The 15,498-nt window shown below is 45.3% G+C and overlaps 1 protein-coding gene across 1 annotated transcript in view; it reads right to left on the bottom strand.

Moving 5' to 3' along the window:
• The window catches only part of EPC2 (enhancer of polycomb homolog 2), a 34,477-nt gene extending 20,673 nt beyond the window's left edge, over nt 1-13,804 (bottom strand). Inside the window, exons 1-2 of the mRNA XM_056496820.1 lie at nt 13,380-13,804; nt 759-918 (exon numbers count right to left, since the gene is read on the bottom strand). Coding sequence (XP_056352795.1) covers nt 759-918; nt 13,380-13,532 — 313 coding nt within the window. The 5' untranslated portion in view covers nt 13,533-13,804. The remainder of the gene's footprint in view (nt 1-758; nt 919-13,379) is intronic.
• Between the last annotated feature and the right edge of the window lie 1,694 nt (nt 13,805-15,498).

Here is a 15,498-nt window from a genome sequence, read left to right as displayed (position 1 = left end):
ACATCCTGCAAAGGACAAACATGAATTGTGTGCCAAGGAACAACTGAACTGTAAAAGTGTCACTTTTCAACAGAACAGCAACCAAAAGAAGTGGCAAAATTAATCCAGAGCCCACAAGTTTAGATTAATGACATGTTGTAAGACATAAGATAAGCTTATGCAAAATATTTCATTTTATCTACAAAATAAACTCACAGTTCCCTGCTGAAATGGAATTCTTCAGTTTTAGCCAAGCTCAGAGAGAAGTGAGTGTTACCCAGAACAGCCTGAACCCTGCAGCAGCACAGCTGCCCTGCCAGAACTCCATTGTGAGCAGCAGGACAAAGGCTGATTTCACCACAAAAACTCTTCTGGTTTATGGATCTGCACTTCCAGAGAACTTTGGAGTTAAAGGTGAGCAAGACAACCTTTCCCCTGCTCCCTACATCAGTGTAAGCAGCCAGGAGGCAGCCAGGCATCAGTTATTCCTTCTCAGGACTAGGAATTAAAAAACCACAAGCAGTGAGGCTGGATCAAGAATACTGGAAACTCAAGAGCCAGGATGAGGCTCAGCACATGGAAAGAGCATCAGCACAAACCAATCAGTAAAACCTTCACCAGAAACTGTCAAGTCTTCCAGAACTTGAGAAGACACTGGAATTCACATCTACACATGGATTTCCTGACCACTCTGAGCTCAGTGCAAAGGTTACTCAGGTTAAATAAGGAGGGGTTGAACAGACACCACAACTCACAACACTCCCAATGTTGTAACTCACGTTGGATGTGGATGAACTGCTTTGGTTGCTTGAACTCTCCTTTGTACAAACGATTGTAGTAGTTGACATTGCTCTCTGCTTCAGGGACTGGGATAACCATGCTCTCCTTCTTTTCTCTGAAAACTTGCTGTGCTGAGATTGCCCGTTGCAAATGATGTTCCTGCAAGGGGAAAATGGGAGAGGTGATTTAAACATCAGTGTACAAAGTGCATATAAAGACAATCAGCTTTTTCTCCCACTGTTTTCCTACAGGATAACAGAGTGGAGGCTTTGCTGGGTTTTAGAACAAGCAGGATGCTTGTTCCCAGGATGTGTTCTCCATCTTTTAGGGTTCCTAACTGATGGGAATCTTGAAACTACAAACAGATGAAGAGAACCTTTTGTTCAGACACAGCCCACACCTTCCACCAGACTGGGAAAAAGACAAACATTCAAACTTCACTGAACAACCTCAGCAGAAAGTCAGGGCTGGGGAAAGCCAAACCCACCCAAACCTGTCAGAAAGAAAATGTATGCAAGATCAGGCCTTTAAAGTCAAAAGAATAGCAAATTTCATCATTCCTGTCTACCCAGCAATCCTTACTGGCTGCTTTTAGAAGTTCAGCAAGTTAAGAGCAACAGCAAGAAGAGTTCTCACAGAATAATACCTGAAAAGCAAGGACTCCCCAAACAGGTATCACTTCATTTTATTCTTATGGGACAAAAGTCAAAAATTCCACAGAACCACTTCAGGTGAAAGAGAGATCACAATAAATGTAGCACGAAGATTTTTTTTTTCCCCCAAATAATTTTATTAGCTAACTTATTAGTGAACTCAGTGACAACCATCTACTGTTGCAAGTCAGAGCTAAGCTGTAACTTCCCTCTTGAAACACTTTTCATGTTAAAATTTAAACCACTAAAAAATGTCTCAGGCTAAGACACAGACTAGGCTGCCTTCTGTGTGTGCAGGGGAGTGACATTCCTCACCAGGATACATCTCAGACCACACAGCCCCTGGGAAAAGTGAAATACCAAGTTCTCCAAATCCAATATAACCAAGCAAAGTGCAGCCTCCCAGCAGATGAACTTGGTGGAACAGGGATGAAGGTTTCATTCTGCTTTTACTGTTCTTCCACAAAAGTTTCCCAGATTTGAGGGGAGGGAGGATGAGCAGAATATCAACTGGAAATCCAAGCTCAGCTGTGTCACAGATCCATGGGATCTTACTTTGCCTGTTCCAGGGGCTGCAGGTGGCCCCCAGCCACTCCCACACACCCACTGCTGGGAAAAGCACTTGTTTGAGCAGGAAAAAACACACACACCAAAAAAAAAAAAAAAAAAAGGTTTGCTAGTCTATGTTCCTCCCCTTGGCTTTCTAGGTGCCCCTCCCCAGGGCTCACACTCCCAAGAGGCCAGGATCAACAGCAGGAATGGGAAGGTGCCAGCATTCCAGTGCCTGGCTGGCACTGCAGCCTGGCACACACGGCAGTCTGGCACTCACACACGCTGCTACCCACTTGGAAATTCTCTCAGGAACAAGATTTCCTCCTCTTTAATTCTACAGAATGGTATTTTAAAAAAGGAGGAGTGAAAGAAAACTCTTTTAAAATATGTAAATGTTGTTTAATAAACGATCCCCTTTTAATTGTTAAGATTTACAGAAACACAAATAATGCAATTCCTGCAAAATCAGAGCAGCTCTGGGAATCTCCTGCAGCAGATGAAGCAACATTAAATCAATCAGGCTCCCAAGTGAGTGCTATTAGAATTAAGACAAGCATGCAATCCAATAGCTGCTGTGATGTGCCTGAGTTACTCCACGCTGAGTAAATCTGTCATTTCACTATTAAAACGTGGCTTGGAGAGCTTGGCAGTGCTGAGTAATTCAACTACACAGAAATGGTTTCATTACTGGGCTGCTTTCAACTGCTGTCCCCGGAGCTGTGTACCAACAGAGCTGCTCGAAGGAAGGGCTTGATCTGTCCAAAATTCACAGCACCTTTTGGTTCTGCAGCCCATTAAAGGGTAATTCAGATGAGTAATTCAGGTTGTCAGCGCTGGAACGCTGTAGTGAGCACACACAGAGCTCCCGAGGAAGGCTGACAATAGGTGTGAGTACTCACTTCACTATAAAAAGCCTTGGAGCAGAAACAGCTTTCAAACAGAGATTTCAGCTTTCAGCACTGCTGCTGGCACTCCTCAAACAGCACAGCTCCAAAACAGATAGATAAGCTGTGTAAATTTTAAAATTAGGGGGGAAACCTCAAATCTTTCTGCTGAGCATCAAGTACAGGAAAATTTAAACTTCAACTCCTGAAACAATTCTATTTAAACAAGATTCTTATATGAAAGCCAGGCTAATTAAATGGATTTATTAAACCAGAAGAAGTGTTTCAACAGAGAGATTTATTACCAATACAACTTTTAGTCTAGTTTTCACTTCTTTCTTATTGTTTTGAAAGACACTCAGTATTTTAAGCTCACACTTTGTTCTGCAGTAAGGCAGACCCAAAGGTCTAACACAAAATAAGGGAACATTAGAGAACCAGTGATGACAGCAAACAGAACGTGCAGCCATGGGAATAAAAAGGAGCCCCTGACAAAGAGTGATTACCCATTAATTCCTTAAAAAGCACATCCAGACCTTTCTCTCCAGAATGAAGACAAAATTTCAAACAAACACAGCTTAGACTGGGCTATTTTTTCAACCAAGAGCATTAGAGAGATGTAAATGTTTAGTGTGTGTAACACTGCTGCCTGAACACATTTACACATTAAACCAGAGCTGCTCTCTGAGCCCTTTCTGAGACACCACAATCCTTCCTTCCCTTTTTCCTCAGGAGGGAAATACCCCTAAAATTCCTGCAATCCTGGTACCTAAAATATTCAGTTTTGGTTGCAGGCATTCAGAGCCAAGCTCCAAATCCAGCTGAGAGCAAGGAACCTTCACTGCCATTCCCTTCATCCCTGAAACCCCCACAGATTTCAGATTCTCCCTCAACCTTCTGTCTGGGAGTTTCTTCACTACAAAAGAGTCCAACAGTAGGAATAAACTAACAGGTATTGATGCTATTAGCCTGAAGTTATTTTTGTTAAGCTTTAAGGGGAGCAGTGATCAATACTGAATGGTACTTTTTACACATTTTTCACCAATATCAAGGAATCACAGAATGGTTTGGGTTGAAACCCTCATTCCAGCCCCCTGCTATGAGCAGGGATGTCCCCCACTGCTCCTACTTCCTTTTATCCAAAAACCAAAGCACTTGGACCCTACAGGCCAGGCTGGGTTTTCCTTAATCTTTAAATCCCCTGTTGCCACCCTCAAGTAATCTCTGAGAAACAGACTTTATCAAACTTTAAATAACTGCCAGTTTTTTGGTTGAGCATGGCTGGAGATGCCCATGGCTGAACACCATGAAAAGTTCATCTTAAATATCAAACTCCAGTGAGCAATTTCAGATTGGATACAAACCCTTAGACAAATTCAATCCTAAAGCTTTGATATCTTTACCCTTCTTCATTTCTTAAAACTGCAACATACAAGCAAAGCTCCACCTCTTTAGGTTGTTTCACTGCTTTAACCCCACAGCTCTCCACACAAGGAGGATGGAAAAGTGAATTTATCAACAGCTTTTCCTACTCAAAATCAGCTATTTCTAGCCAACCTGGAGTCAGCCTTCCAATCTACCTGCACCAAGAACAGAATTAAAGCAAAGCAAACAAAATGTAAACTCTAAATATTTCACTTGCTTAACATTATACCTGAATTGGGAGATTTTAAAAAAGGCATTTTTATCTTTAATACTGAGACTCAGAAGCTAAAAGTACAGAGTTGTAGCTGGAAATGTGCAGACTCATCTTGCAAAGGCTCGAGCACAGCGAGTAACACCTCTTGACAGCGCTTCCAGAAAAAAGTGTCAGGAAGCTCAAAAGCTAATTTGGTCAGAAGCCTCCCTGCCTTGGAAAGCCTCAGCCCCATCTCCTCCCTCTCTGCACAGACACTTTTTTTAGAGAAGATTCCCAAGAGCAGAAGTGTAAACTCAAGCACCAGCTTTTGTTTTCTTGTGCAGTTAACCCTTTCAATCCCACACAATCCTGCAGACCTGGCTCCCTTTGTTGCCCCTCCCTCTGCTGTGGGATGGAAGGAAGATGAGTGAAATAAGGAGTCACAGAGAGGAAATCAGTGTGTGCACCATCAGAATTCCCACCCTTGAGAGCTGAAACCCATGACTTCATTTCCAATTGATTGTGAAAAGCATTTCACTCATTAGCAAAGTTGATAACATGCATTTTTCTGATTAGATAGAGACTTAATCTAGTCAGGAATCAGAGCTGTTTCCTCTTGCACAGGGTGTCCCCTTAAAATACTGGATTAATTATCAAGTAATGCAAGGCACTGGGAAAACCATAAAAATCCAAATATTGAGTGGAAACCAACACAACCAAACCAAAGCTTTCAAGGACAACTCAGTTTCCCTAAGGAGTTTCCAACACTCAGTGGAAGGAAGCTGGAGAACACCCACAAGAAAGAGAAGATGCACAAGAGGAAAGGGACTGTGGAACCACTTCTCAGTTTCACTTTTGGCCATATCAAGTTTTTCCAACATGATATCCCCCACCCTTTCTTAAAAAAAAAATAATCACAAGAACCATCTGCCCCACACTTGCCTTTCAGACTGCAGGCCAAAAAAAATGTACTAAGGGTTGGCTGCTCTTACTGACTCAGTGAGTAAATATTTCTCTAAATAACTTTAATTCAAAAAAAGGAAACAATGCAATTTCAACCATTCCATGTCAAATTGGACATGAAACAACTGTGAGATATCCCAAATATCACCCTGAGTGGGACAGCAGTGATGTCTGAGAACATGAGCAATCTCTCATCCCTGTAAATAATGATTATTCACTATTTATGAACATATGGACACACAACTGTCACTGTCTATGAAATGTCAAAAATCCCACAGCAACCAAAACTCTGTATTTTAAAGCTACAATTATTTACACAATTCCCACTCTACCAAAACATGAATATAAACTAATTATTAAAAATCAAATTATTGTTATAACAATAAATTGAATTATTAAAAAATCCTTTTGAAAAAGCTGTTTGTGGCACTAGATGAGAAATTCCTGCTTACTAAAGAGTGGGATTGTTTTTTTTTCCAAAAAAAGCTTTATGAGAAAATTGTTACAAATAATGCAACATGTAGTCCAAAAAGCTCCTTGGGATACAGTGGTATCACTCACATGGTAAAAAATCATTCCATTAAGATCTTGATTATCCCAGCCAAAGCAGGATGGCAAAAATAGAAATATTTTAGAAATATTCTCTCATTTTTCATGTCATGAACCCCACGTTGCATTTTTAAAGGCTGAGACTCCCCACTAACAAGCTTTGCCCTTTATTAAACCAAGTATTACCCTGGGAACCCAAATTCTGTAATTGAGTTTGGGGCTGGCTGCACACACCAGCACCTCCATGTGACAGTGAGTCACAGAACTCTCCTGGCAGCAGGGAGGGAGAGCTGGAAACCCTCCAGCAGGAGCTGACAGGAGCTCCCTGCATTTCACCTCAGCCCAGGATTAATAGCCAGAGTTTTTATTTAACTGAATTTGGGCATTTGGGTTTTACAGAGTTTTTGTACAAATGGCGTTTTCATTGCCAAAGTGATGCTACCTGAACCACACAGAAATCCCTCATTTTGTAATTAAAAACAATGCCAAAGACTGCTTCTATAGTCTGGACAACTTAGAGAAATTAAAACACACATAGAAATCAAAATTATTAAAAATTAACTACAAAATTCCATTTTAAACCAAACACCTTTAACTCAAGAAACATAAGTCATTATTTTTTTACTTTCTGCAGCATCAGTGTCTCCCTTAATTATCCAGTCTCTGGATACCACTACAGACAGAGTGGTTTGTTTACATCCAAGTCTGGCACAGGGAATCCAACATCACTGGGATGCTTCAAAGTAAAACAGTTTGTTTTAGACAACACAGACTGGTCTAAGATCCACCAAGTGTGAGCTGCAGCCAGAGAAATGGCACAAAGCTGAGAAAAACAAATTATAAATTCCAATGTAAACAAGCACAGAAAGGGGGGAGGAAGTGTTTCTGCTGGCTGAGAATTGCTCTGTGGATGAAGCACTTCGTGTGTCCCAGGGGACAGGAGCAAAAAACGAGTTTACTGATATAGAAAACTGATGGGAAAACGGCCTTTCACTGACTGGGGAGAGTCTCACAAGTGAAGCTGAGCAAATCTTTAACTGAAGATGAGAACAGATCTGCCAATGGGGAGGTGCTGAGCACCCAAACTTGAGAGACCAGAGGTGTAAATGTGTTAATCACATTTAAAATTGCACCAAGGAAATCAGGGGAATTAAGAACTCAATTTTTTTGCTGCAAATTTCTGCTGCCTTACATTTGCAGCACTTCACCTGCCTTGGACAGGGAGAGTATTTTAATCCAACACCTTCAGCCCTACTACATTGTGATTATTATACATTAACGAATAGGAATTTGCAAAATGGATCAAAAATCAAAGTATATTCTCAAATACTTTATTTCTTTGACTCAGACCTAGTCAACATTACTTTCAAAATTATGACAGTCTATACTGAGCATACTTTTAGTCTCACAAAATTATTTTTCCTACTTCTCACATCCTTTCATATACAGGAATTCAGTTCTAGTTCCATTCCTCTCTACTTGTTATAGAAACTTCAGCTCTACAATTGACCTTCACCACCACTGGCTTTTAGGACACCCAAGGTTTATGTAAATATTAAATTCCTTATTTATCTTTTTGAAAATTGAACTGTTAGAATGATAAACATGCTATGGCATAAACAAGGCATTGTTGTCAAAATAATTAAAAATTGCCTTTTGAACATCTAGCACCAGCCAAAAGGATGTTTCTTATAAAAAAAAACAATTAAGAACACAGGTTACTAGAAGCAGATTTAATGTCTGTTGATCCAAATTGTTCAAGCAGGACATTTCAATCAAAACAGAAATTGTACCAAGCTGCTTCCTGCTCAGTTCTGCCAAGCAGGAGCGCTGTGAAATCTGGCACTCTGTAAATCCAAGGAAGCCCGAGCTACTTCTTTCCAAGGTTTCCCTAAATTGAAGGAAAAGTAAAGACTGCTCGCGGCGTTTGAGCCGTCCCAGAGCGATTCCAAGCCTCTCCCAAGCTTTTGTCATGGAATGACACCTCCCGCCGAGGAGCCTTCCCACCAGGGAAAGTTCCTGCATAATGAGCCGAGGTGTGACTCAATTAACAAGTCCCATTGTGCTGCAGGGCCACGGGCACCCGAAGCGCCCGGGCAGCTCTGCCAGCCCGGCTGCTGACCCCGCGCAGCCTCTGCCTGCAGCACAACGCAGCTTTATCTAAATTACCCGTGTTAAGATAGAGCTGAACCACCTAACCCCGGCATGACACCGCTTCTCCATCCCCATCTCTATCCCACGGGGATGGAAGGGTGATCCGATGTCACCACCTTCTATCAAAACCCCAAAAAGCTGGATGTCCCCTCCACCTGCAGCTCGGGTACCTGGCTCAGCTCTATCTTAAAAGCACGCTCGGAGATCAGCGACATTTGTCCCAAGCACTTGTGACAGGTTTGCTGATAGGTGTTCATGTGATAAGCCCTAATCAGATGCTCGTGAGGTGGAGACCTAATATCTGCACTAAAAAACAAAAGAGGGCTCCAAAATCCAGTGAGATTCCTGGGATTTCAAAGTAAAAGACCGAGGAAATGAGTGGGCAAAATATCCCAAAGATAATGCGACTTGAAATGGTCCAAAAACTCCTAAAATAGCAGTAAAAATAGCTCAAAACCTCCTGTAATCCGTAGTAAAACATCCAAACTCTGCCAAAATCCCAAAGATCGCTGGGAAAAGCATCAGGAAAACTCCAGGAAAAATTCAGCCTAACACACGAGAAAAATAATTTAAAATTCGCACTAAGAGATGCAAAAATCCCCTAAAAATCGATATGAAAACGGCCAGAAATAGTCCTAACATCTGCACTGGAACATCCCAAACCTATCAAAATTCCAGGCATTATTGGGAAAAACATCAGGAAAAATCCAAGATAATTTCATACTAGAAAAAACCCAGAAAATTCCCTCAAAATTTGCACTGATAAAAGCAAAAATCGCCCAGAAAATGCACAAGAAATGGCCAGAAATACTCCTAACATCTGCACTGAAAAACCAAAAATGACCCCAAAATCCAGTGAGATTCCAGGGATTTCTAAGGAAAAACCTGGGAAAATGAATGGGAGAAATATCCAGAGGAAATTTGTCTTGGTCGTGTTTAACTTCAGCCACAACAAATGGAATGTAAAGCTCCTCAGCTGAAGAGCTCAGGGTTAATTCTGATTCACCAGTATCAAACGGGACATTAAACAGGGACCAGAGATTCTGCAGGTGACAGCACAGCAAGGAGAAAGGATCAGAGCTGAGAACTGAAATAATGGTGGGAAATGGAATTGAAATGTGCACTTGGGAGAACATCACTGCACGAGGTGGGACTGCAGGGAGGGACAAAAGTACAGGAGATCAAGGCAGGAATAGAGCTCAGACAATACTGAGGTTCACAATTCTGTGAATAAAAATCACAACCCAGCGTTTCGCTGCTTAATGCCAAACATACTTCAGTAATCTCAGCAGCCTCCAAGTACTCCCCGAGTAAGTAAATAAATGCAGGTGCTTAACTCTAACTGAGGAATACTTACACTGGGAATTCTATTTCCCCAGCAGATAACCCAGTTGATTTTAGCCAAACAATCCCAATTCCTTTCCTAAGTGAAGCAGGCTGTCTTGATTTCACCTGGTTTGGCATGGAAATGCAATCCCTGGAGTCTCTCACTTCGATTCCCATGCAGCCTTTCAGAGGGATTTCTGTTTTACAGAATATTTGCATGGTTGGAGCTGAAGTTATCCTCTGTTGACCTGCTGTTTTACTCACTGCTGTCTGGGCTTCTTTGTTCTACAAAGCCTCTCGTTTGTAAGGAACTTTGAGGGTTCAACCACAGGTTATGAATGCACAGCCCACACACAAACATCCAGTTAAGAGCAGGTTCTGTCCATGTGGGGAGTGATTTATGAGTATTTGTGTTTTTAAACCCAGACCTAAGTGCATCAGACAGCACCAGGTAGGTACTTCAGCAGCTTAAGTAAATCCTCACACATTAGATACTCTCCCAGTTCTCTGTATCAGAGGGAAAATATTCATTATGGATATTTTTGCTGATACAGTTTAACAGGAAAACCAGGATTTGTGCAAAGCTTCCTGCTTTGAAAGGAGAATGAAAAAGTTCCAGGAGCATCACCAGCTCCAGGACACCTCAAATCCCGATGATGAGCACTTCAAGTCCCAGTGTTAAAAAGAAACTGAATGAACTAAGAACTAAAAAAAAAAATCAAGTTAAATACTTCCAGTGGAAATAATCCGAACTGAGCGTTGTATTTAATGATCGGAGCAGGCTCATGCCGAGGCGATCCCTGAAGGGCTGGGACAGAAGGAAAGTCCCTTCCCACGGGTACGGTGTCAGCATTTCTGCAGCGTCAAACCACGTCCTTAAGTTGCCATTCCTGCACTTTTCCTCTCTCCCCTGGGGCTGTGATGCCACGCCAAGCTGAGGTGTAAATGAACGGATGTTCAAACAAGGACTGAGATGGATGCTCAGACTGCTCTGAGCGGGCACTCCCGGCATCACCCATTACCACCGCATTTTCAGCTTGCTCACACCTCAGGTAAATTCACTTCCCGGAGCTTTCCGTGTGAATGTGCCTCATTACCAAGCGGCATTTCACCTCACCATGTGCAACTCTGCAATCTCCAGTAATAGGTATTCAAATAAAAACACAGTAATGTGGTAAGAAACAAAACCAGGGCTTATCTGTTCTGCAACTTTCTCCCTTTCCAGTCAAAACAATTCATTAGCATTAGGAAATACAAGTCTTACTCATCAGAAAAACAAAACAAAACAAAAACCAAGTGTCCCTACTCAGTTTCTGAACTCCCAAAAGAACATCTTCCTGCTTCAGCTTAACAGGATTTCACTCTCTCACGTGAGTTTAAAAACAAACCCACACAATTTTCTTCCTCAGGTTTAATTTAGAGTAAATTATAAACATTTGTAACATAAACATGCTACAGAAGAGAAACCTAATTCTTTCACAGCTGGAATCTCCAAGTGAGAGAAATGAGCTGCTGATTTGTGAAACGCTGCGAGTGGATATAAATCTCTGAGATACTCGTACAGAAACAGTTCCAGAATATTCATCACGAATAAATGGACCAAAATCTGCACTTCTGTGTGTACAAAAGATCAATCACCAACTAATTAAATCACATCAGCGAGGCTGGGTTGTGAAGAACAGGGCAGATACATACTCAAGCATTTCAAATCCTGCAAATCTGGAAATAATGACGATTTCCAGTGGGATATATCCTGGAAGGTGCTGTCTGACCCCACGATACACTGGGCTACAACACCTTCCTGGTGCCACCAAGGCTGTTCCTAGAAGGGTTTTCCTATCTTTTTTTTGTAAAAAAAAAGTATAAATAAGAATTATCTGTGCTACACTGGGAGAAGGACAAGCCATGAATGAAACCATCACCACATGGCAATAATCTGAACAATCTAAGAATAGCAGTTCATAATCTTGCCTGGCTGATGCATCTTGCACTGTTTATATATTGCTTCAGTCATTTCATTTTGAGACTATTACATAATATATCAAACAGAGCCACATGTCAGGGCAGAGAAAACAAACCTCACTCTCACAGAAAAACAACTTTTTAGGACAACACTAAAGTAGTTTTATTGAAGTATAAATCTAATCTTCTCAATCATTTAAGCAGCCCATAAGCAGCTTGTTTGCTTGAACTCTTACAACAATTTTCCATTAACAACTTTATTGTAAACATGATTTATCAAAAGAACAGCATTTAAAAAGAATTAATTTAAATATTAAATGCAAACACAGCACTGCAAGATAGACCTTCGAGGCTGAGAAAAACCAAATTAAGCTCCAATATTGCTTCATTAGTACCCCAGTGTTGTTCCTTTCAACTACAATCCCAGCTTCTAGCAGAGTAACTCTTGGGGAATTCCTGAAGTTTTGATCAAAGTGTATTATACACAGTAAATTAAAAAATAAAAGCCCACCAGGATAAGACAGAGGATTCCTTTTAATACCATCAGTCAGGTGAGAAAAAGCAAGGAGGAAAGCACATAGCCTCTTTTGACAGCTGTAACCTCGGAAAAGCCAATCCACAGGCACAGAGGTTTGGCTGAGGCGGAGACACGGATTCATTGAGGAAATTCTGGAGGGTGCATTTACTATCGGCTCTGCAAGTACAGACACATCAGGCGACAGCCTCTGTCTGCGCTTACACAACTCCCAGGAGCACAAAATAAACCTTACTCTTACAGAAAAGTGTTTGAACATCAGCGAGGCAAAGCAGTACGTTCGGAGCAAACCACAACTGCGGGCAAGCCTTTTCAAAGCTGTCCTGCCGCTCACCAAAAACCCCAGAAACTTATATTTACCTCAGCGGACAAAAGCTTTTCCACCCTTTAACACTACGAGCAGAACACGCACCACACGTGTGATTCGGAAATAACATTAAAGCTCCAACGCGTGCAGCTGCCGCCTCTGCCATGCGATGCGCGGCGAGAAACCATCGCTGTAAAATAACCCCGAGCACCGGGGGGGCTGCAGCAACAGAGCCACTGTCCCACACGGGGAGCCAGAGCTGCCGTGTGTTTTGGGAGCCTCACATGTGCACAATGTGTGTGTGTGTGTGCGAGAGCTGTGCCCGCAGCCCCACATGTGCGCAGGGACTGACAGCAGCGCGAACCGCGACACGGAGCTGCCGCCGGGCAGAGCAGAGGGACGGGGACAAGCTCGCTCCCCGTGGAGTGGCACAGCACAGCACGCTGCACTTTCACGCCGCCACCACCTCCCCAGCTCCAGCCCGAGCGACTTGACAGCCACTCACAACACGCTTGGCAGCAGTAGTATCAGCTTTAGTCCACAACGTGCCGAGCACCCCGAGCCGGCAAACCGAGCCCGCTGCAGCACCTCGGCATCCCCGGCTGCTCCGGCATCCCGTGCACCGGCACAGCCCGAGCTCCGACACTCCGCCCCGGCACACCGAGCCGCCGTGCCGCTCGGACATCCCGAGCTGGCTGCGGCACCCCGAACTGACAACCCGAACTGACATCCCGAGCACGCTCCGCTCCGCCGCGCTGACATCCCGAGCCGCTCCGGCAGCCGGCGCCGCGCTCCGCCGCTCTGACACCGCGCCGCTCCGACAGCCCGCTCCGCTCCGCGCTGCCGCCGGCCCAGCCCGGCCCGGCCCGGCCCGTCCCGCCGCCTCACGCCGAGCCCCCCCCGCTCACCCGCGCCCGGGACGCGCAGCAGAAGATGGCGGACGGCGGCAGGGCCCGCTCGCGGCGCCGGACCGCGGCTTACGCTGCGCCGTTTGCGCAGCGCCCCGCGCGCCCCGCGGCGGAGCGAGCGTAGAGCGCTTGGTGAATACCGGCGGCCGGTTCCCCGTGCGGGGGGTGCCTGTAAACAATGGTGCCCCCCCTGCGCCGCGCTCCCTTACCGATTCTTCCTCCTTCTCCATCCCCGTGGGCATCTGCGGCACGGCCCGGTTGATGGAGACGCAGTCGTTGAGGTCGGGCATGTCCTTGCCGCGGTAGATGGGCAGCGGTTTGGCGGCGTCTAGCGCCCGGGCGCGGAAGGAGAGTTTGCTCATTGTCTCCCCCTCACAATAACACCCCGGGGCCGGGCGGGCGGGGGGGGGGGGGGGGGGGCCTTCAGTGCGGCCTCGCCGCCGCCTCCCAGCCGCTCCCGCGCCGCGCCCGCGCCACCATGGAGGGTCCCGCCGCCCCGGCGCAGCTCCCGGCGGGGCCGCCCGTAGCCCGCAGCGCACGCCCCGCAGCCCTAGATCCGCGCCGGGCTCGCTCGCTCCGCTCCCTGCGCCATGGCAAACATGGCGGACATTAACCACAGCCGCTCGGCCCTCCCGGCAGCCCGCGCGGCGGGAGCGGCGCTGCGCGCGCAGCCGAGGGCGGGAGGCTGAGGGAGCCTCAGGGAGCCTGAGGGGGGCGGCGGCGGCGGGAGCGGAGCGCGGCGGGCGTCCGGAGTGAGCCGGCAGTGTCCCTGCTGTGTCCCCACAGTGTCCCCATAGTGTCCCTACAATGCCCTAACAGTGCCCGCAGTGTCCCCGCTGTGTTCCCACAGTGTCCCTACAATGCCCTAACAGTGTGCCTGCACCGTCCCTGCTGTGTCCCCACAGTGTCCCCGCCGGGTGCCCAGAGTGTCCCCACAGTGGCCCTGCTGTGTCCCCTCCACGAGCACACAGTGTTCCTACAATGTCCCCAGTGTCCCCGCTGTCTCCCTGCCGTGCCCCTACAGTGTCTCCACAGTGTCCCTATATTGTCCCCACAGTGTCCCAATGTCTCCCCGCTATGATCCCCACACTGTCCCGGCTGGGTCCCTACCGTCTCCTGAATGTCCCCACAAAGTCCCCGCCGTTTCCCCCACAGTGTCCCCACTGTGTCCCACATTGTCCCTGCCGTGTCCCCAAACTGTCACCCCTGTATCCCCCACAGTGTCCCCGCTGTTTCCCCTACAGCATCCACACCGTGTCTCCACAATGTCCCCACAGTATCCTCGCAGCATCCCCAGTGTCTCCCTGCAATGTCCCCACAGTGTCCCCACAATATCCTCCCCCAGTGTCCCCACTCTGGACAAACCAGCGGATTTATCTCCTCAGTGTGTTGGTCAATGTGGGCTTAAAGTGTTCCAGCCATGAAAATGTCACAAGGGACACAAACAAACATTTCAGATCCAAACTTGTTCCTGAACGAGTATTTTATTTATTTTTTTTAACAGAATCACGGAATATTTAGGGTTGGAATGACTCTGGAGGCCATCCAGTGCAGCCAGGTCACACATCCAGGTGGGTTTGGAATGACTCTGGAGACTCCACACTCTCCCTGGGAACCTGTTCCCATCCTCTGCCACCCTCATGGAAATTCTTCCCCATGCTGAGGAGGAACTCCTCATGTTTTAGTTTACTAAACTCCTTCATCACTCTTTCCACCAAGAGCAATGTCCTGCAACTTGGAATTTAGTAATCCCAAATTCTCACCTGACAGCTTCAGTCCTCTGCCCATCCAGAGTTTTCTGCATGAGTTGACATTAGTCTGCAAAAATCTTCATCAAAGACTCTTAGTACCTCAAATATCTCCTCACTTCCATTTTATTTTAATGGCCTGAGACCCGATTCTCTTAGAGCTCTCACAGGGGCTGTCAGTATCACCTTCTGAAATAAACTGAAATTCTTACTCAAAACTTCCCTGTTTGGATTACTGTGCCAACTGTACCTAATTCCCATTTTTTTTTTAAATTAGAAAAAAATAGTTCAGTCTCTGAACTGCCTTTTATTTTTAGTTACCTGTTGTGTCTTTTATTTATGTGGTTTTGTATAGCAAATACAACTGCTGTTTGTGACAAACACATGATTAACAAAATGAAGAATAAAGAATTGTGTCAGCTAGAGAGAGAGGGAAGATGAAACAAGCACAGGAATACACAGGAGGGAAAATGAAGCAGCAAGAACATGGTGTTCATCAGCCACAGACCCAAATTAGCTTGGGAAAGAGATCTGGAAATTATATTAACTTCTGCTATGAAAACATCAGGTAAGTGTTCAG

The sequence above is a fragment of the Oenanthe melanoleuca genome, chromosome 7, assembly GCF_029582105.1.
Source record: "Oenanthe melanoleuca isolate GR-GAL-2019-014 chromosome 7, OMel1.0, whole genome shotgun sequence".
Taxonomy (NCBI): domain Eukaryota; kingdom Metazoa; phylum Chordata; class Aves; order Passeriformes; family Muscicapidae; genus Oenanthe; species Oenanthe melanoleuca.
This window is presented reverse-complemented; position numbering and strand designations above follow the sequence as displayed.